The sequence below is a fragment of the Panthera onca genome, chromosome A1, assembly GCF_046562875.1.
Source record: "Panthera onca isolate mPanOnc1 chromosome A1, mPanOnc1 haplotype 2, whole genome shotgun sequence".
NCBI lineage: Eukaryota > Metazoa > Chordata > Mammalia > Carnivora > Felidae > Panthera > Panthera onca.
In genome coordinates, this window is record NC_138339.1 from 127,706,256 (window position 1) to 127,729,157 (window position 22,902).

Sequence of the window (22,902 nt, forward strand, 5' to 3'; positions counted from 1 at the left end):
CATCATCTTCTTTAGGATTCTGTGATACAACACTGACCTGATTTTCTTCCTATTTCACTAATAAGTCTTTCTCAGGTTTCTGCCACCTCCTCCTCTTCCCTCCAACTCCTAAAATGGATTGAGTCCTGAGCCCTCTTCTCACCTCACACCACAGTTTCTGCCTCAGTGGTCTCATCTATTACCCTGGCTTTTTTCCACACATACCTGAGACTCTCCAGTTACCCACAACCCAGACCTTTACTCTAAGTTCCTAACTCAGACATAAAACTATCTTCTTGAAGTCTCCCAGCAATTCACAATTAACAATATTCAAACCAGAAATCTTGGTCCCAGCACCCCCATCTCGTTCCCCTTCCACACTTCCCCAGCTTAATTAAGGCCACTTGTGACCACCCAGTTCCTCAGGTCCTAAATCTGGAAATCATTTTTACCACTCCCTACTCTTCTTCCTCACCACCCATCACCACCCCTCCAGAGTCACAGAATCCTGGGTTTTCTCTTTAGAAGAGCTGTGTGTGGCAGCCCTGGTTCCTGCTCATATAAGCTCCTAAATACAGCTCCAACCTCTATAGCACTCTGCTGGCCCTCTGTCACTGCCCCAGTCCACAGTCTCCTGCTGGGTCCACCTTAACAGTGAGATCTCACCTGGATGAATACACAGCCTCCTTACTATTCTCCTCCTGTCGTGTTTGCTTCCCACCCCTTTCCACTCCATCCTCTAAGTTCTCTCACTGGCCCTTTTAAGAAAAGGTCTCAATCCTTTGCCCACCCACCTACTTCCACTTCCAAAAGGAAGTCTTGCAATAGCCCTCACGCTTCCCGTAATACCTCACACTAGCCCCTCTAGTCCTCTCCCCTCCATCTTTGCATGCTACTATCATGGCGCATGTGCGTGTTGTTGCAGATGCTTTCAAGCACCAGTGCCAAAAAGAGAGGCAAATGCTACCTTCTGATAAGATTGTGGTCCAAATTCATCACCCGGTTTCTCAGTGTGATGATGAAGCATAGTTATGCTGGTGATTTGAAATCAGTGATGACCACATCAATGGGAAAAGTGTGAACCTCACCAGCAGGACAAATTGGTGAGGAGTGATCAGGCCTACAATTGATGTGCAACACAAAGATCTACAAAAATGGCTGAATAACCTGCTCCCCTCTCTTTGATTTCATTATACTGACAACCTCAGCCAGCATCATGGGTCATTAAGAATGAAGAGGGGGGGCGCCTGGGTGGCTCAGTGAGTTGAGCGTCCGACTTCGGCTCAGGTCATGATCTCGCAGTCTGTGAGTTCGAGCCCCACGTTGGGCTCTGTGCTGACAGCTCAGAACCTGGGGCCTGCTTCAGATTCTGTGTCTCCCTCTCTCTCTGCCCCTCCCCCACTCATGCTCTGTCTCTCTCTCTCTCTCTCTGTCAAAAATAAGTAAACATTAAAAAAAAAAAAAAGAATCAAGAAGAAAACACAGGAGGGAAAATCCTGGGATCCTTTTCCTAGGAATATAATACAAGTGTGCAAATAAAATGCCTCAATGAACAAAGGGGAAAAAAAAGAAAGAAAATGTATCAGCTTCCTTAAAGAGACCTTCCATGATGGCTGTCCTCAAACTTAATTAGGTCTTAACCTCCATTCTTCCTCATAACATCTTTTCTATTGGAGACGCAGCATCCATGCTGGCAAATGTTTTGAGACTGCCTGAGGTCAAATCCTAAATTCTAGTGCTTACTACCTGTGGAGTTTAGGGAAAGTCCCTCAATCTAAACCTCAGTTTCCTCATCTGTAAAATGAGGAACACAGTCTCTACTTCACAGCGTTTTGTAAAGATTAAGTGGATACATGTAGTGTCCTTATAACATAGTGCCTGGCCCAAGGTGTAAGCATTAAGCATTAGCTACTAGGATTTTCCTTCATGACACTTACCATACTTTGCAATTATATATTCATTGCTTTGTTTATGCTCTCCCTCCACTACTATATCTAGTATGCTCCATGAAAATAGGGACAACATCTGCTCTGCTCACCAATGCACCCCCAGTGTCTAGCATAGTGCCTAGCCTACAGTAAGTGCATAGTAATTGCTTAGGAGTGCTATGTGCATAAGTGTCAGGAAAAACTTTCTAGAAGTGGGTGAGATGTGGACATACTGGGATAGGATACGTGGGATGAAACAAAGGAGGGGAAGAACAGTTTAAATAAAGGTAGAAGAGAACTGAACCAAGATGCTGGGTGCCTTGGCTCCAGTTCGAGCACGGCCACTGTTTCATGTTCCCTCCATCTGAACCTCGGTTTCCTCACTTCTTCAACGACGGGGATGACTAGGTGACCTCTCAGGTATCTTACAGTTCTAATCTCTAACAGAGGAAAGAGGCCTTTGGCAGAGAAGTAATGAGAGGTAAGTTTAGGGCCAGACTGTCAGCAGCTTTGAAAACCTGTGAGAAGATGATGTCTTGTAAGATATAACAGGAAGGAAACAGGATTTTCTGAGCAGAGACCAATTTAGTCACAACAAAGCAGCATGGAAAGCAATCAAAGCAGGAAGCAGGTAGAAGTAAAAGGCTATTAGAAATCTCCTAAAGGGGACACCTGGGTGACTCAGTTGAGCATCCAACTCTTGATTTCAGCTCAGGTCATGATCTCACAGTTTGGTTTGTGAGTCGAGCTCCGTGCTGACAATGTGGACCCTACTTGGGATTCTCTCTCTCTTTCTCTCTCTCTCTCCCTCTCCGTTTCTCTCTCTGCCCCTATCCCACTCATGCAGTCACTCTTTCTCTCTCTCAAAATAAACAAACAGAAAGAAAGAAAGAAAGAAAGAGGAAAGGAAAACGGAAAAAGGAAAAGAAAAGAAAAGAAAAGGAAAAGAAAAGAAAAGAAAAGAAAAGAAAAGAAAAGAAAAGAAAAAAGAAAAGAAAAGAAAAGAAAAGAAAAGAAAAGAAAAGAAAAGAAAATCTCCTACGAACTCAAGGGGGAGACCAGGCGAACCCAGAACAGAGCAGTCTTGGTGAATGTCAATGAGTTCTTATTAACTAATCACTAAGATAAACTCTTCAGTTACAGGTCTAGGTGCTTGAGACAAAGGTGGTACAAGCAAGTTGGAGGAAAGAAGGTTGAGTCTGCCTCAGATACTCCAAACCTGAAACAACACTAAACCCAGGGGAGACAGCACAAGGACCCACCTTTCCAATCTTCAGTCCAGCTCAATGAACCAAACTTAGGGCCCTCATTTCCCATCGCGCACTACAAATAAGATGTACCCTCTTTTCCCTGTCCCTGACCTACGCCACCAGCTAACCCTCCCTTAGCTCCTTCCCTCAAAAAACCTATCAGACCTTTGTTTGTTTGTTTTGTTATCTGTTGACCACCTTCCTCCAATTCTCTCTTCCCTTGCTCTGATAACAGCAGGTCTGATCTCTTTTTCTGTAAGTCCTTCTGTTTTTCAGATTCCACATATAAATGAGATCATACAGTATTTGTCTTTTTCTGACCTATTTCACTTAGTATAATGCCCTCAGGTGGTAAAATTTCCTCATTTTTTATGACTGAATAATATTCTGTGGCAATATATACTTTTTTTTAATTTAGCTTAATTAGTTTGTCTACTTGGTTTGTCTTTTTTTTACTTTGTTCATTTTGTTCCTTAAATTCCATGTATGACTGAAATCATATGGTATCTCCTCTGACTTACTTCACTTAGCATTATACTCCCTAGTACCATCCATGTTGTTGTAAATGCCAAGATTATGGCTGAATAATATTCCATTGTGTGTGGGTATGGGTGTGTGTGTGTGTGTGCGTATATATATACATATATATACACACATATATACATATGTGTATATATACGTGTGTATGTGTGTATATGTGTATTATGTGTATATATATGTGTGTGTGTATATATACACACAACACACATATACAGACATGTATATACCACATCTTTTTCATCCATTCATCTATGAGTGGATGCCTGGACTCCTTCTATAATTTGGCTATTTTAAATAATGCTTCAATAAACATAGGAGAGCACAGATCCTTTCAAATTAGTGTTTCTGCATTCTTTGGGCAAATACCCAGTAATGCTATTACTGGATCATAGGGCAGTTCTATTTTTATTTTTTTGAGGAAAATCCATACTGTTTTCCACAGTGACTGCACCAGTCTGGTTCCCACCAGCAATGCAAGAAAGTTTCCCCTTCTCCATATCCTTGCCAACACGTGTTGTTTCTTGTGTTGTTGATTTTAACCATTATGATAGGTATGAGATGGTATCTCATCACGGTTCTGAATTGTATTTTCCTGATGACGAGTGATGTTGAGCACCTTTTCATGTGTCTGTTGGCCATCTGGATGTCTTCTTGGGAGAAATGTATGTTCATGTCTCCAGCCCATTTTTTAATCGGATTATTTGTTTTGGGGTGTTGAGATTTATAAGGTCTTTATGTATTTTGGATACTAACCCTTTTTTGGGTATATCATTTGCAAATATCTTCTCCCATTTAGTAGGTTGTCTTTTGGTTTTGGTGACTGTTTCCTCCACTGTGAAGAAGCTTTTTATTTTGATGAAATCCCAATAGTTTATCTTTGCTTTTATATGCCTTGCCTCAAGAGACATACCTAGAAAAATGTTGGGGCGCCTGGGTGGCTCAGTCGGTTAAGTGTCTGACTTCACTTCAGGCCAGGATCTCGTGGTTCATGAGTTCAAGCCCTGCATCAGGCTCAGAGCCTGGAGCTTGCTTCAGATTCTGTGTCTCCCTCTTTCTCTCTGTCCTTCCCCCATTCGCTCTCTGTCTCTCTCTCAAAAATAAACATTTAAAAAAAAAAACTGTAGAAAAATGTTGCTTCAGCCAATTTCAGAGAAATTACTGCCTGTGCTCTCTTCTAGGATTTTAATGGTTTCAGGTCTCACATTTAGGCCTTTAATCCATTTTTAGTTAATTTTTGTGTATGGTGAAAGAAAGCAGTCCAGTTTTCCCAACATCATTTGTTGAAGAAAATGTTTTTTTCCCATTGGGTATTCCTGCCTCTTTTGTCAAAGATTAAGTGACCATATAATCACATGGGTTTGTTTCTGGGCTTTCTATCCTGTTCCATTGATCTATGGGTCTGTTTTTATGCCAATACCATACTGTTTTAATTAGTACAGCTTTGTAGTAGAACTTGAAATCTGGAATTGTGATACCTTCAGCCTTTTTCAAGATTTTTTTGACTAATCAGGGTCTTTTGTGGTTCCACACAAATTTTAGCATTATTTGTTCTAGTTCTGTGGGAAAAATGCTGTTGTTTGTTTTGTTTTGTTTTAAATAAGCTCCATGCCCAGTGTGGGGCTTGAACTCCTGACCCGGAGATCAAGAGTTTCATGTTCTACCAACTAAGCCAGCCAGGTGTCCCTAATGCTGCTGGGTCTTTTGATAGGGATTACATTAAATCTGTACATTGCTTTGGGTAGTATGGACATTTTAACAATATTTGTTCTTCCAATCCATGACCGTGGAATGTCTCCATTTGTTTGTGTCATCTTCAATTTCTTTCATCAGTGTTTTATAGCTTATATAGTACACGTCTTTCACTTCCTTGGTTAAGTATATCCTAAGTATTTTATTATTTTTGGTGCAATTGCAAATGGGACTTTCTTAATCTCTCTGTTGCTTCATTTTTGGTCTATAGAAATACAAAAGGTTTCTACACATTGATTTTGTATCCTACGACCTTACTGAATTTAACAGTTCTAGCAATTTTTTGGTGGAATCTTCAGAGTTTTCTATATATAATACCACAACTTCTTTACCCATTCATCCATCAATGGACACTTAGGTTGCTTCCGTGTCTTAGTTATTGTAAGTAATGGGGCTATGAATGTAGGGGTGCAGAGAGCTGAGTCAGTGTTTTCATTTCCTTTGGATATATTCCCAGAATGTATGTTACTGGATCATATGGCAGTTCTATTTTTAATTTTTTGAGGATGCCCCATGCTATAAAGAGGCTACATCAACCTATCAGACTTTCAAGGACCAACTCAAAACTCCCCTTCTCCAGGCAGCCATGCTGGAGTATGCCTCCTTCAGTTCATTAGTACTTCACATTCTAGTGCCTGATCAACATTAAGAATTTGCAACTACGTGGATGGAACTAGAAGGGATTATGCTAAGTGAAATTAGTCAGTCAGAGAAAGCAAAATATCATATGACTTCACTCATATGAGGACTTTAAGAGAACAGATGAACACAAGGGAAGGGAAGCAAAAATAATATAAAAACGGGGCGGGGGGACAAAACAGAAGAGACTCTTAAATACGGAGAACAAACAGAGGTTTGCTGGAGGGGTTGTGGGAGGAGGAATGGGCTAAATGGGTAAGGGGCATTAAGGAATCTACCCCTAATTGTTGCACTATATGCTAACTAACTTGGATGTAAATTTTTTAAAAAAATAAAATAAAATAAATAAACAATAAAAATAAAAATAAATAAATTAAAAAAAAAAGAATTTAAGATCAGCTATCTCACACAATTCTAATGTGCCACCTCCCCAACAAAACTGGAACGTCCTGGGTGGCTGGCTGGCTCAGTTGACAGAGCATGCAACTCTTGATCTAGGGGTTGTGAGTTTGAGCCCTACAATGGGTAGAGAGACTGCTTAAAAATAAAATCTTTAGGGGCGCCTGGGTGGCTCAGTCGGTTGGGCATCAGACTTCAGCTCAGGTCATGATCTCACAGTCCATGATTTCAAGCCCCACATCAGGCTCTGTGCTGTCAGTTCAGAGCCTGGAGCCTGCTTCGGATTCTGTGTCTCCCTCTCTCTCTGCCCCTCCCCTGATCGTGCTCTCTCTCTCTCTCTCTCTCAAAAATAAATAAACATAAAAAAAATTTTAAAAATACAAAATATTGGGGCGCCTGGGTGGCTCAGTCGGTTAAGCATCCAACTTCAGCTCAGGTCATGATCTCACAGTTCGTGAGTTCAAGCCCCACGTCAGGCTCTGTGCTGACAGCTCAGAGCCTGGAGCCTGCTTCTGATTCTGCGTCTCCCTCTCTCTCTGCTCCTCCTTCACTCATGCTCTGTCTCCCTCATTCAAAAATAAATTTTAAAACATTTTAAAAAATACAAAATATAAAATAAAACCTTTAGGGGGGCAGCTAGTGGCTCAGTTGACTAAGCATCTAACTCTTGGTTTTGGCTCAGGTGGTGGTCTCAGGGTTTCATGAGTTTGAGTCCTGCATCGGGCTCTGCTCTGACAGTGCAGAGCCTGCTTGGGATTCTCTCTCTCTCTCTCTCTCTCTCTCTCTCTCTCTCTCTGCCCTTCCCCTACACGACACTGTCTCTGTATCTCTCAAAATAAATAAACTTTAAAAAATTAAAAATAAAATAAAATCTTAAAAAAACACACACAAAAAAAACTTGGAAGGACTTCTGGGCAGAAACGGAATCATGTACTTCTTTTACACTGTCCTTCCACGCTCAGAGTGGAACTAGTCCCTCAGTGGTTGCCAGCTCAAGACCTGGCTACATTCACTGATCCCACCACAGGTAGGCTCTGTGGCTCTTGGTGGGAAGACCATGTGGCTCCCTACCTGACCCTGACTGGGTCTGCTCCAAGTGCCCAGTATGTGTCCACAGCCAGGGCCGCAACGGCTGAGGACAGGGCATTTCAAATCAATCTGATGAATGATATGGTAGAAGGCCACAATCCTGTCTTGCTGGTTGAGAGCACAGAAGCAAACAGATTCATTAGTGGCGTTTGCTGTTTTGATAGGATTGACTTTAACGATACAATAATGACCTCTGATTGCTCAACAGTGATTCCTGGGTTACTCTTAAACAAGTACAGCTTTGTTTGTTTTAGCTGGTGAATAGTGCCTTTCTCAGGGAAGTGTTGTCAAACCCATTTAAAGTAGAAAGTAATCCAACAGGTAGTCCTTGGAAAAAAGATATCTCCTAGGAAAAAATAAAAGTAAAAACAAAAACAACTTTCTGTATCACAGTAGGATCTAGAAATGTTGCTGTAGGAATCAGAGATGTGAGCTGACACCCACTGTGACATGACCCAGTATGACCAAAAGCAATCCCGCCATCTCAGTTAGCTCCAGGGTCCTTCTGTGAAATTCAATGGATTAGTTAAAATGGCCCATTCCAACCTGGATCAGAAGGGCAAGGCAATATGACGGTTAATTATCTGCAAAACATGGGAGACCATGTACTGGTCTGTTTTGTTTACGAGGGTATAGGAAAAAGAGCAGAACATAAAGAGCTTCAAGCCACGGAAGAGGCCCCTCACCCACCTGTCCACACTGGTGGGCTGAATCCCTCCTGAGGGCAGAGGGCAAGTGGTCACAGCACACCCCCAGCCACAGAAACAGGAGTGTGCCATTGTATTTGCTGCTACGGAGAGCTGACTAGCTGTTAAGGCCGCTCCTTCACGCACCCCCAGATCCATTTTTGAAAAAGCTGAATTTAAGTTTCTATGTCACAGCCCTAATGCACCAAAACTCTGACAGAACTCTTGCTTTGCAAACCTGAACACTGTTTTCAATGGGCTGCTATACTCAAGAAAAACAGAAACAGAACAGAGCAAGACCAAAATACATTGAAGTTATTATTTAAGGCCTCCTTTAAATTATTTTCTGTAATTATTGAGCCAGCAGTCCATTGTTATTAATTCATATTCAACTTGTTTAAGCGGTCCCAGTAACACAGGCGGAAAACAAATGCCTCGGTAATTTCCTAACTTTTGAGTGTTATTTTCTTGTCAGTTAAATTTAAAGCAACCCATTTCTGACCACATTATACCAAGTTAATCTCATCTAAAGTGCTTCACAAACCCTAACAGCTACGCTAAGGTTTTATACTAATGAAAGCAATTTACATGAATGAAATTTATGTCAATGTATTTCATGAAAAATTTTTTATTTTATAATAATTATAGTAGTTATATGATAACATCTGTTGATATTCACAGTCTAAAGCTGGCAAAGATTTAAACCCACAACCTTTTCCATGCATCATGTACATTATCTGTGAAAAGCAATAAAAAAAAGCAATGAATGCATTAATCATACCAATATCATCTGCAAAGCATAAATCTGAAATACCTTTCACGTCAGCTCTAACTGCTTTTTATTTTTTACACACCTGATTTTACGCCATCTGTAAAAGGGCAAGACAAAGACTGCTGAGGAAATTATATTTCTTGGCTGTTTGACTTTCACAAAATACTCAGGCTAAGTTCTGTAAACAGAAGATTTACTATACGACGAAGAAAAGCGATGCAGTTAAAAGTCCATTTTTATTAAAAGGCGGTGTAGTGGGCACGGCATTTTCACACTGCACTGTGGTGTCACATTTGCATTTTTGACACCTGTTTTACATTTCCCCTTGTCTATTACATGTGTTTTTACAAATACACATCAGGTCTAAACTTAGTTTATGAGATAAACAGCAGAAGCAAGACTCCAAATGATACCATCTTAGGCTCAAATCTCCCTACCCTGAAGGGCACCGACCCTGGTGTCCCAGCCATCACCTGACAACATCAGCATCATCCTGCCCCTGGCTCCCTGGAAACCCAGGAAAAACTCCAAAGCAAACACTAACATGGAAATGCTACACCGATATTTTAATTAGCTCCTCAAATGTTAGGTAAAGTTTGCTGAAATGTGTCTCTCCTCTCCATTCCAGTGGTAATGAAGGACATTTCCTCAGGTTTCTAGTCAGCTGTGGCTACAAAGCCTCTCAGTGGGCACAAGTTAAGCACAAGCTACTATGTGGTTAGGTAAGCAGGCAGGTTTTCACTCTACCTGGCTCCCAGACACAAACATATTACCCTCTGTGTTAAAAGCAAAGGACACTCTCTAACCTACATGATGCCTCAGTCTCAGGAACATCCTCCTGGGAGTGTTTCCCTACCCTCAACAGGCAGAACAAGTATCCACCTTCAAGAGTCGTCAGATGTGACATTTATATTATTGCAGTGCTGACTCAGAACTTTGATGTGCACCAGGTTCTGGCTTATGATAATGAGCAACGCAACCTGAATTAATTTGTTCACAATGAGAACTGGTAAGAGTCCTGTCCCACTGAGAACTGTTAAGATTTTCATTAACAGTTGTCTTTGTTCTGGTATCATCAAGCTTCTGACTTCACTAAGTGTTTCAAAATGTTAACCATGAGCCTATTATCAAATTCCTCAATAAAACATTTTTATAAAGTAAGTTCAGCAACAGTAATTTTCAAGTGCTCTATGGCAGGAGCCAGCAGGCAGGAGCTCGGGGGCACAGGAAGGGGAACATTTTACAAACCCCAAACTCACATATGGTGCTTAGTGCCGCTGGATGCACGAAATGGGGTTCCCTGGCACCACCACTCTCACGGCCCAGGCCATTCAGAGGGGAGTGGCCCTCCCCACTCCCCATTCTCTTGATGGCAGCAGTCACAGCAAGCAAATGTGATGAACGAGATGTCAAAGACGTGAAGCTTGGATCCTGCCTGCAAGCCGTACCTGTGACACGCCATTAGACTGAAAAGGGCCATTTTCCGTAGGTCAAACTGGCTGAGAGTCTGCCAGTTCATATGATTCGTTCTAACAAAATCAAATGCTTTGAGTGCGGGTCCGCTGGAGGAAGAAGAGACAAGGTACAGGAGCTCCTCCAGGAATGCAGGGAATCACAGTTCTTTCTCACAAAGCTCAGTTCCTTTCCCCAGAGTCAACTGGAAACCCCTTGGATCCTCCACCTGGAATTCTCCGTTCGCTCAAAAGATACCAAACCAGGTCAGGTGTCCCACTGCCACTGCTTACCTATTCCTGATACTAAGCTTCTTTCCATACTGAACAAGGGTGGGAGAACGGGGACAGCCCTCCCAGGGGGCTGTGCTGCCCAGCCAGCCCTGGAGGGCTCCACCTGCTGGCTTCTGGAGAAGCTGTTTCCTGGGTTCCAAAGGCTCACCTCCTGGACCTACTTCCACAGCTTCAAACTGTGCCTCATTTTGTAAGCTACCGACTTGTCCACACACACGACAACGCCTAACAAAATTTACCTTTACGGGACACTCACACCCGCATTTCTAACTGACATTCTCTTCTTTCAACACAGTCGCCCCTGCAGTTGCCAAACACCTAAGAGTCAGTTTGTCTATCACTTAGAGGCCTCACCCTCCTTAAGTCTACATGAACAGAGAAAAGGCAAAACGCCCTTACAAATGCTCACCCCACCCTGTGTGAGTCCAAGCACTCCAAGTATGGAACCTTCCGGCCTCACGTCCTGGCACTGCTATGCTCTGACCCCTCAAGGAGTCTCACCATGCCTGTCACACTGACCACCAACTCTCAACACGCTGCGGCTCGGGGCGACCCACCCCAGGGAAGCACAGCAGCTATCAGCAACAGAAACCTATGGCCACGTCATCCACCGACGCAGCTAGAATCCCTTGGGTATTCTGCATTTATAGTCTCTAAATATTTGCACCTGCCTCAGCTATTAACATGAATGTGGACTACTTGGAACTGACCATATCCTAGAATAAAACTACTAAGAAAAAAAAAAGTTCTAATATATTTTGCTTTCTACTTATTACTATGGTAAAATCTAGAATAACCCAAGCTTTGAGCAATAGGTTTTTCACCCAGGGTCACTAAAAATCTTTCTGAAACGTATGATTCATTTTCTATGGTAATAAATGAATTCTAAAGCAAACTGGTAACACCATTTTACACACTCTGCATAAGCAAACCATTTAAAAACTGTAACACCTAACCTAATGTAACCTTACTCCTGAAGATTTATTTAAGTAAAAAGACTATACAGAGACCTGAAAAATGTTCGTAACCTACTAAGAGGATTAAAAAGAATGTAATTTTACCTGTATGTTCAGCCAAGAGTTTTTTTAAATATATGCTAACACTCAGTGTGGGCTGTGTTAAGGGAGAGAGGGGACCAGTTCTGAGAGCGGCTCACTCCGTTTACAGAGTTGAGGACACACAGCGAAGCCATGGGGAGGTACTGCCACTGGCAGGAGGGCACAGACCACAGCAGGTCTCCCAAACTCTCACTAAGGGCAGGGCTGCTTGAGCAAGGGAGACATCATCTCATCAAGGTGTGCCTGGGGCACATGGAAATGCCCACTCACAAAATATTCTAGGCCAACATCCTCATATATCCATTTTGCATCCATGGAGCACAGTATCTAGAAGATAAATTTCTAGATTAGACAATGGGTATGTGCATCTTAAAAGCTGATACACACCGCCCAACTGCCCTCAAAAAAGGTTATACCAACTTGACACCTCCACCTCTTCACCATCCATCACCCACATCACCTCCCTCCTTACCAGCTAGATTCCAAGCTCCAATGTTCTTAATTCCTGCCTTGCACACACCCTTATTTCCCCTGCCCCTCAGTTCCTAAACTGGACTCATTTGTCACAAGTGCATCCTTTATTAAGCCCAACTCCGTATCTACTCGAAGCCTGTGCCCAAACAGCTGAACAAAGCTGGACAAAACACACAAAAATCTTCCCTTGCAACATACGACCATAAATCTCCAGGGACACTGAAAACTGCCCTGAAACCGACCACATTCCCCTAATTAGTGGGCTGCCTTAGCCTGCAAGGTGGCTACCCCACTCTTTTTCCTATCTTCCCAGATTTCCAACACTCCTCCCACTCCTGTTCATTCCCCATTGAAAACCTCACTGAAAAAACAGAAACTATCAGAAGAGATGGTTCTACCTCTACTTCCCAGGACAAATGTAGCAACCTACCTGCACCTAATATGCACACATCCTGCCTTTTCTCCTACGACAAAGGACGTACCAGATGCCCAGTGCCTCTACTTGCCCATTCCATCCTGTGCTCTCTTGCCACCCACGTCTGTGCTCTCATGATTACCCCTGCTGACAGTTCTTAAACCAGCATCTCCATCCTGAGCTCCGATCTCACATACCCAACTGCTGACCCGGTAACACCACGTGGGGACTAGTAAGTATCTCAAACCTGCCATGTCTAAAACAGGATTCGTAACTCTGTACCCTGCCTCCCACCCTATCATCCTCAGCTCAGTAAATGACGTCCTTCACCCTATACCTTGCACCAAAACCAAGGGACCATGCTTGCCTGACCCCTTCCCCCAGAGCCAATCTAACAATAAGTCTTGATTGTTCCTTCTTCAAAGTACATGAGGAATCCTACATTTCTCTCCACTCCACTGCTACCTCCAGGATCCCCCATCACCACTTACCCAGCCTGCCACAGTGGTGTCCCAGATGGTCTGCCTATTTCCACTCTGGCCCTCCTACTGTCTATTCATAGCAGAACAGCCTGGGAAACCTTCTTAGAACATAACCAAACCTTGGCACTTGTCTGCTTGAAATCCCAGTAGCCTTCCTACACAGACTAAAATCTAAACTCCTCACCATACAGACAAGGCTCCAGTGCTCTGGCCGCTCCCTCTCCTCAGCCTCATCTCCTACCAGTCTCTCCTTTCTGCTCACTCCAGAACACTGGCTTTCTGGCACTTCCTCAGTCAGGCCAAGATCATGCCTGCTTCAGGAATTTTGTACTCACCTTTCTCTCCTTCAGGAATGCCGTTGCTTTGGCTGAGCTCCTTCACATGATTCAGGCCTCAGATGTCCCCTCCCTAAAGAGGGCCCTCCAGACCAGACCACTCCATCTTAAACAGTGCGTACACTCCTCCATCAGCCTGCATTCCAGTATCCTACTTTACGCTTCTTCATGGCACTTAGCTCTACCTGAAATGATATTATCTACTCGTGTAAATATCTTCTCCACTAGAATGGGAGCTACATGAGCTAAGAATTGTGCCTGGCACAAAGAAGATGTTTAATAAATATTTGTTGAGTTAACAAATATTACCTTTACAATAAAAATTAAGCTGATTGTTAAAATTTAACTGCATGAACAATTTCTACAATGTGAGTCAACTCTTGGCGGAGAAAGACTAGAAAAGAAGAAAACCTAGATGAGAGGAGTTACAATGGGATTTTTTTTAATTTACAACATCCTATTTTAGTGTTTTATATTAATAAAAACCAGTATCTTTTCTGCCCTAAATAAAAGGTAAGTGAGGATCTATCAGTGCAAGAGGGTCACCACTCTAAACATCACTTGTGAAAAAGAGAAAGGCGACTCCTGATGTCCGGGAGCCGGCCTGGCACTCACACCAAGGCGCTGGGGTTAAACGTGAACACCAACGCCAGACAAGGCCACTCTGCTACTGTGATGGATTCAAACAAAAACAAGACCACCCTGCAAGGTTATGTGAACACAGACAAAACGTGAACACTGTCCACACCACAAAATACCAAACACCCTCCTCTCCCAGCTAATGAATGATTTCTTTCCCAATCTCAGCTTTGGCCCCACTTTAGCCTAACTCTCCCTACTGGTAAGATGTATTCAAATACTGAAGCATAGAACTGCCCATTTCTGACAGCATCTAATCAGACTAAACCATCTTTCCAACACCATCTCCCTGAGATGCTCCGCAGCTCCCTGTGGTGTGCAATCTCCCTCACTGCAATAAGAAAATAAGCCCGGCATGCTCAACGGAGCCCAAGGTATGTCCCTGGTGAATCTGGGCTGGTGGGCACCGACAAGTGTCATGACAACAGATGCAATTACAGGCCATTGTACATGCAGAAGTCATAAGAGACCTAGCTGGAAAACTGACCCCAGGATATAATCTCTTCTTGTTCTCTGAATACATTCCCTGACATTGGCTGATTTTCCTGTCATGTGCCTCTTTCTCCCAAAAGCTGAGTGAATTGGGGGGGGGGGGGGGGGGGGGGCGGGGAGGCAGTTAAATAAAATGTCCCGATGAATAATGTTACAATTAATCAAGGACACCCTGCACAGCTTCCCTTCCCTCCCATATCTGAAAGTCACCCCAAGCACAGGGTTAGAGTGTGCCAGACCACTGACTCCTGGGCAGAGCCTGAGGCAACACTACTCAAGTACTTTAAGCCACATGTTCAAGCCCAATAAATTAGCCCAGGCTTAAAGAAGTCAGGCTGTACACATGTAAGAATTTTAATAAGCCTGGAAAATGCTACCTAGAGCTTATGCACGAGCTTACTGTACCAAGGGGATTCCCTGCCACCAGCCACGGAGTGCTAAGCCCCTGACAAGAGCTGTCAAGCACATGGGGCAGCAGGGACAGGGAATCGGCGTGGTCCAGGTTTCCTCAGGAGTTGGAGACTCAGAGCAGAAGGCTGGCAGCCAGATGGATGGAGAGCAGAAAAGGGCATGGAGCTCAGCGGAGCCAACGGCATTTACTAGGAAAACATGTCGGAGGCTTCGTTCGTGGAAATCTGGTCCTCACACACCCTTCCAGAAACCAGCAAACACTGTAATCAATGTCTGCATTTACCAAATGCCTGTTTGTACCCAGTACTGTGTCAGGTACAATAGAGAGTTATTTAAGCAAACATGGTCTCTGCCTTCTAGATGCTGACACCTAATATAAACAAAAACAATAAATCTGTCCAGAGGATTACCAAACTAACTGAACAAACATGAAATAGTCAAAAGTACTGACCTTGTATAAACGCAGTGGAGTGAAAGCTGCAGGGTAAGTCATGGGAGATGACTCTCTAAAGAGGGTGGGGCCCTAATGGAACAGTTACCTTGTTAAGGCTGAGTCTCCAAGGGGGAGGTTAGCTTTTAAGAAAAGCTGTAAGAGCTGGCTCTTGGGCTGGGGGAAAATGAGCCATTCAGAGAAGAGGGTGCAGCTTGGGGGTTGATTTAGAGACTGAAATACACGTACAGAGAAAAAGAAAACTTGACAAGTGTCCAAGAAAAGTAGGGGAAATCAGTCAAACAGGTGTATGTTTCTCAATCGCTTTTACTCTGGCCCTCTTCTGATAAACATAAAAAACTCACACTATCTTTTTTTTTTTTTTTTTTTAGCTTATTTATTTATTTAGAGAGAGGGAGCACAGAGCCAGATGCAAGGCTCAAACTCACAAACCGTGAAATGATGACCTGAGCTGAAATCAAGAGACGCTTAACCGACTGAGCCACCCAGGTGCCATCCATACTACCTTTTAATATTATTTAGAATTTGAAAGGATGGGAATGCAAGCTGGTGCAGCCACTCTGGAAAACAGTATGGAGGTTCCTCAAAAAACTAAAAATAAAACTACCCTATGACCCAGCAACTGCACTACTAGGCATTTATCCACGGGATACAGGTGTGCTGTTCCGAAGGGACACATGCACCCCCATGTTTATAGCAGCACTATCCACAATAGCCAAAGGATGGAAAGAGCCCAAATGTGCATCGATGGCTGAATGGATAAGGAAGATGTGGTATATCTATACAATGGAGTATTACTCAGCAATCAAAAAGACCGAAATCTTGCCATTTGCAACTATGTGGATGGAACTGGAAAGTATTATGCTAAGTGAAATTAGTCAAAGAAAGACAAAAATCATATGACTTCACTCACATGAAGTCTTTAAGAGACGAAACAGATGAACATAAGGGAAAGAAAACAAAAATAATATAAAAACAGGGAAGGGGACAAAACAGAAGAGACTCATAAACATGGAGAACAAAGAGAGGGTTACTGGAGGGGTTCTGGGAGAGGGGATGGGCTAAATGGGTAAGGGGCACTAAGGAATCTACTCCTGAAATCACTGTTGCACTATATGCTAACTAATTTGGATGTAAATTTTAAAAATTTTTTAAAAATTTTTAAAAATAAAAAGAATATGAAAGGAAACTATATATCCTAATCAACACCAACACAATGGTTTCAGAATCTGATTTTCCAAATGACAAAAACAATTCCCTTCCCATACATCTGAGAATCACCTGGTTAGATGATAGCACCTGTCAACAAGGACAGAGCAACTAACATTGAATTCTTGAGGAAGAGAGGATTTGGACCCTGGATTCACATGGGACCCCAAAACCAGTAGGATTAAAAAAAAAAAAAAAGTCACAGCCTAAGGTGACACAAACAGACGACGGCACTAGCAAGAATATGTAATTATTACCTGATTAAAATTTTTGAAGGAGAACTCTTTGTAGATGGCATCTCTCTCATTTAATTCTGACCATCCTGCTGCTTTAAGGTCATGTATAACTTGGTTCCTCTCCTCTGCAGTCAAACAGTGAACATCTGCAGCCTATGAAAAGAACACATTTAATATCTGAAATGTAGAGGTTCAGTTTAATTACAATAAACTCAAAGCTCTTTACCTTATGGAGAGATATAGGAAAGCAAATCTTAAGGGCAACAATTTGTAACCACCTTTGGCTCCTCTGTTCTAAAAAATAGACAAAAACAAGTATAACTACATATAAAATCAGCTGTCTCCATAGAATGTTGTCTCACCACACCTTTTTGTTGCCTCAAACTTCACAATTGTGTCTCTGGTTTATTACAGATACAACCATTAACCATTAACCACTGGTCGTCTTACCAATGACCATTACGGATGGCCAGCATTCGAGGATGTGGGAAACTCGCTAAGCACATCCATGCAAGAAAACCCTGCAAGTCCATTGTCAGGTCCAGAATTAGAACTCAGGGCTCTAAACTCCAGGTCTACTGCTCTTTGGATGGTCCCATGTCACATTAGTAGCAGCCTTCACTGCTTACTCACATGGGTCTTAGCTCTCTGGGTTCACTATCCCCTTTCAGATCTGATGAAAAACTAACCTCCAGAGGGGAAAAAAATAAATGCACACTTAACACAGGATTTTGGATAATAACTTCTGGGAGTCCATCGATCCTCTGGATTATAGGTAAAAAGCCCTAGCCTAAGCAGAGTGAGTTTTTTCAGGGCACCAATAAAACAAATCCCTCCAGTCTGGCCAGAGCAGTGTCCAGTTTGGTCCTACTCACCCTGGTGATGAAATTCACAGACCCAGAGTTCTGTTGGTTAACAGGCCCACACTTCTCATGCTGTTTTTTAATTGAAAGAACTCTAAACATCATGGCCAGAGAAAGAAGAGAAGGACACTCTAGTGGCAAGTCAGAGGAGCTTACTTCTCATTCCACCATAAATGCCTACCAATACCTCCTACCTTACCTATCTGCAGGGCTACTGATGGCTCAGGTGAGAGAGGCAATGTCACCCAGAAAGACAAAACTAATACAAGGACTCCTCACCAAATGGCAACTGGGGGCTGAGTTGAGCCCACTTTCAGAAATCCTGAAATCTTTTATCACTGACATTGATGTGATTAAGATGGCAAAGTAAACAAACCTACTTTAAGGTAACTTATTCTAGGGGAGCCTGGTGGCTCAGTCGGTTAATCACCTGACTTTGGCTCAGGTCACGATCTCACAGATCATGAGTTCAAGCTTTGTGTCAGGCTCTGTGCTGACAGCTCAGAGACGGGAGCCTGCTTCAGATTCTGTCTCCCTCTCTTTCTACCCCTCCCCAACTCATACTTTGTCTCTCTCTCTCTCTCTCTCTCTCTCAAATAAATAAACATTTAAAAAATGTTTTTAAAGAAAAACATTCTTAAAGAAATTTTCTTAAAGAAAAAATGTTTTCTCTAAGAAGAGAAAAAACGGTTGCTAATGAACTAATTTTCTTGTTTCTCTTCCTTGCTAGGTCAGCTACCCTTCCCCCAACTAACAAAAGAGAAAAAAATTTTAAGCTCTTAATTAAATACAAACATTTAAAGACTTATTATGAAATCCATTTACTATTAAGAACCAGAACATCTATTCATTAGTTTTACAGTGACCCACTATAGGAGATCATGTAAAATTCTTATTAGTCACCTAAATATGTTGTCAAGTCAGATCATAATGGAAAAAAATTAAATTTTCTGTGTCCACACTGAGTAGCTGCAAAGAAAACTATTAACCATGCTGGAGGTAATGCAGCAGTCAACTGAAGTCAGTGGAACATGCTGAGCTGTTTTTGTCCACATTCTCTGCCATGCACATCTCCAGTGAAGTCGGTGGTTTGCACTCTGTGCTCACCACAGGTGTCTGCGCAAGAAGAGGGACATGTCCAGGACTGTGAAATGGAACCACGTCATCTATAACACAGATGGTCCCCCTGGAGACACACCTTCTATAGAACCCTTTGTGGTGGACTTAATCTTTTTTTCTGCAGGAGATGGGGAGAAGAACAGGGAAAAGCATAGGATTTGGAGAGAACACACTTGGGAGAGAACACACATAGGATTCGAGGCCTAGCTTTGTTCAGCTGGGAGATACTGAACAATCACTTAGCTTCTCTGAATACTGGTATCCTCCTGTCTATGGCGAGGGTACATCTACGTGTCCACATTTTTTGAAAGACTTAAGTGGAAGAAATCTTGATTGTGAAGGCACCCGGCATAGAGCCTAGCACGCGGCAGCCACTCAAATCATGTCTGTTTATTCATTCCTCTGAACCCTACAATTTTAATCATCAGCACTTTGGGAACAGGTAAGCCTCAGCCCACACTTAGGTGTCAGCACTCAACTTGTTTTCTCACCTTAATGGTCACGAAACAGAGTGCTTATCTTCCTCCATCATCGAGCTATTTTAAATTTCTCTTGTTAAACACCTTCAAACTGCCAAAGGGTTCTAACAAGCAAGCGAAGATGAAATGGCAAATTTAATGCAACATTCTCCCACTAGGTGGTGCTACGTGTTAAAACTTGCCATCAAGTTAATTTACCCTAATACATTAATTTCTAACTCAAGAAAACTGACGGAACGCCGCGCGGAAGACGAAAGAGGAATAGACTTGTCACGCCAAAAAAAAAAACAAAAAAAAAAAAAACATAATTTATTAATAATTTCTCCAAAAACATCACACCCAAACAAATGAGTTAACTCAGCGGGTTTCCGGCGAGCGCGCCCTGCCGGAGCCGGTTCCTGCTCTCACCGAGCGCACAATCTAGCGGCACAGCGTCTTTCGTCATTTCAAGTGACTCTAAGCATCACATAGTTTTACAACTACTTTTCGTACTTTAACAAAACTCGTCCTCGGTTTTTGTTTTTTGTTTTGTTTGTTTTGTTTTTGTTTTCCGGACAGCAGTTTTCGTAGCCAACGACGGGATCTGCAAGCCAGGAGAAGACGATGGTGCCCCGCACCCGAACGCCTCCCCATCAAGGTCCGAGGCCTTGGGGGGTGGCCCGGGCCCGTCCCTCCGCCTCCCGCACCGCGGGCCCCGGCACTCACCTTGGCCGAGAAGCCTACCGCCCGGCCCCGCAGCATCTCGAACAGGAGTCGCAGCGGCCCCCGCGCCCCCCACGCCGCCGCCATAGCCACGAGTCGAGGGCTGCCCGGCGCGCTGCCTGCGCGCCGTCCGCTGGCGTCCGCGGGACCCGGCTGGGAGCCGAGGACAGTGCGGAGGGCCCTCAGCCGCCGGTCAGGCCGTACCGCGGGGCCCCGCGCGGCCAGCCCCGGAAGGCCCCCGGGAGCTCCGAGGCCGCAGATGGCGCTGGCAGCCGACTGGCCGGTGCGGCAGGCCCCCGCAGGCCCTCGCGCTCTCAGGTCCCGCTCCGCGCCCGTCGCTTGGTGCTTGCACGGGATTCGTTTCGCTCCCGTGCGGCAGAGGGGGCCGGCTAGCTTGCGCGCCGCGTTGCGTTGGGCGCTCAGGTGTGACCGCCGGATCGGCTCTTCGGCGTCCGCCCCGCTGGCCGCACACTCACGGACAGCCTATGCCGAGTTCCCTCCTGGGCGGTGAGGCGAAGAGCCAGCGCCGGCGGCAGGACGTCGCGGGCGGGGACAGGAGGCGATGAGCTGCGGGTGGGTGCTAGGGCAACGCTCCACTTGCTGCTCGCGGAGGGCCAGGAACCACAGTGGTTCCGAACGGGGCTTGTAAGGTAGGGAACCGAGGCTGCGAACGTAAACCCTGCTGTGTCTTTTTCCCTATCTGCTGAGGCCTTGGCACGCTGGCTCCTCTCTGCTGGCCCAGATAGGACAATCTGGAAACCTGGCTCTTCGTGCTCTCTAAAAAGTAGCTCATAGTAGGCACTCCAGGTATGTAGTAGATAGATTTACTAATTATTATTGGGGGGGGGGGGGTATTCTTTTACATAGGTTTGCTAATATTTTCTTATTCCTTTTTCATGGCCTTTTTAAATTTGTTTGAGACAGCACACGGGGGAGGGGCAGAGAGAGGGAGAGACAGCGAATCCCAAGCAGGGTCTGCACTGGCGGAGCCCGATGCGGGGCTCAAATTCACAAACTGAGATGATGACCTGAGCTTAAATCAAGAGTCAGACGCTTACCCAACTGAGCCACCCAGTCGCCCCAGTTGCCTTTTTTTTTAATGTAATAGTACGTATCATAAAATTCACCTTTTAAAGCGTACAATTCACTGGTTTTTAGTATATTCACTTGTACCTTTTTTTTACCAGTTTAAGCAAATTAATCAATTTTGCATAGGATTTAGCAATATATGAGAGTCCAATCAGTTCAACTTAGCAGTCGCTAGCAGTTAGTTTTAGTTCCCAATATGGAGTTGGGGGAAAAAGACTTTTTGCCTTAAAATATGCTAAAATTAAGACTTCTGCCACAACCCACCTTTTTAGCTTTTGCCCACTTGACAAAAACTCAAGGGAGGAATCTCCAGACCCTGATCAAATACCACTGGTCTCAAGACGTTCATCTAAGACACCCAAGATTCCTTTGCCTGATGTCTCAAGTGGGCAGAGACTGGGGATGGAATTGAAAGTTGCATTTTCTTTCCAGTACCTAATTGGGGGAATACAAGTTTGTATTCTACAAATTTGCTTATTAAAGTGAGAACTGCAAAATGAAACTGGTAGGTGTGAGGTAACAAGAGAGTCCTCATCATTTTCCTTCCCTAAATCCACTGTAGGAAACTGTGGCATCTCAGGTCTAGTTATGAAAAGCAAGCAGTAGTAATGCCAGTAGGACCCAGAGGAAGTGATGTCTACCAGGAGTGGCTGTGAATACTCTGCCTTCTTGTGTAGGTCTCCAATTAGTAGGATTTAAGTTCTTTAGCAAAAATTGAGCACTTCCTGTATAGTGGACACTCTTGGGAAAGGCAGTCTCCTCCTCACAGTCCTTTAAGTCCTACTCAACTAAATAAGAATGGGCTTTGGGCCTAGAATACTTGCTTACCAATAGTCCTAAAGAGCCTATGTAGCCTGGTCTGGGCTTATCACCTTATGTGGGAATATCCTTCCCTGTGCCAGACTCGGTATGTAATCCTTTGTTCAGATTAAGCACGAAGTCAAATATCCCTGGGGCATGCTCCCCCACCCCGTTTCAGTATTTCACACTCCATGGATAGGGGTGACTTGTGCTTAGGCACTAGAGTGGCACTCAGGCCTTTGGCTGCTGTGGAGGACCAAGGCACACTACTGGAGCTGATCTTGGCTGTCTCTTCTGTGAATAAAAATGCTGTTCATCCAGTGCGTGTGTTGTGTTTTCCTTGGCAACCGATACTACATAGTGGGCAGAAGTGTTTGGACTTCTGTCCCTGGTGACTAGCATGATCTTTGCTGTCTTCCATGTAGTTGAATCATGGCCCTCCCCATCCCTGGCATGGGTACCAGTGCACTGTGTTCTGCTAGACAGATACTATGTTTGCCTAGGGTGGTTTAGCAACTCTTGGACCTTCCTTCCTGCCTTCTGCTTCCCTTTCCTTCAGTACCATTGCCTCCCAACTGATCTCTCTACGCTTGAACCTCCCCTCTAGGGAACAGCCCTGCTCCAATTTCCCTCCAAGGAAAACCCAGAAAGATTGTCTCAGCTAAGTACTAGAAGCAAAGCCATGGACCTTTTGGTCATCCTAAGAGCCTTTCCTCAAACTCCAGACTAGAGTAGGGCCCCATTACATTTCAAAGGTATGAAAATACCTGTATCTTTGATAATCTCCAATCTGGCAGTGTGCCCCTAAGGAATTGAGACAATACACAACCATTAAAAAAAAAAAAAAAAGTTAAGTAATGCTGAATCTACT

At 43.9% G+C, this 22,902-nt stretch overlaps 1 protein-coding gene across 4 annotated transcripts in view; it reads right to left on the bottom strand.

Annotated features, from left to right (window-relative positions):
• Nucleotides 1-20,653, bottom strand: part of PCBD2 (pterin-4 alpha-carbinolamine dehydratase 2) — a 78,852-nt gene extending 58,199 nt beyond the window's left edge. For 2 of the 4 annotated variants that reach the window (XM_078450896.2, XM_078450892.2), the window contains exons 1-2: nt 20,145-20,653; nt 17,000-17,131 (exon numbers count right to left, since the gene is read on the bottom strand). In XM_078450896.2, the coding sequence (XP_078307022.1) occupies nt 17,000-17,131; nt 20,145-20,228 (216 nt within the window). In that variant the 5' untranslated portion in view covers nt 20,229-20,653. The remainder of the gene's footprint in view (nt 1-16,999; nt 17,132-20,144) is intronic. The other 2 variants (XM_060636099.3, XM_060636100.2) reach the window with 2 other exon arrangements.
• Nucleotides 20,654-22,902: the final 2,249 nt, after the last annotated feature.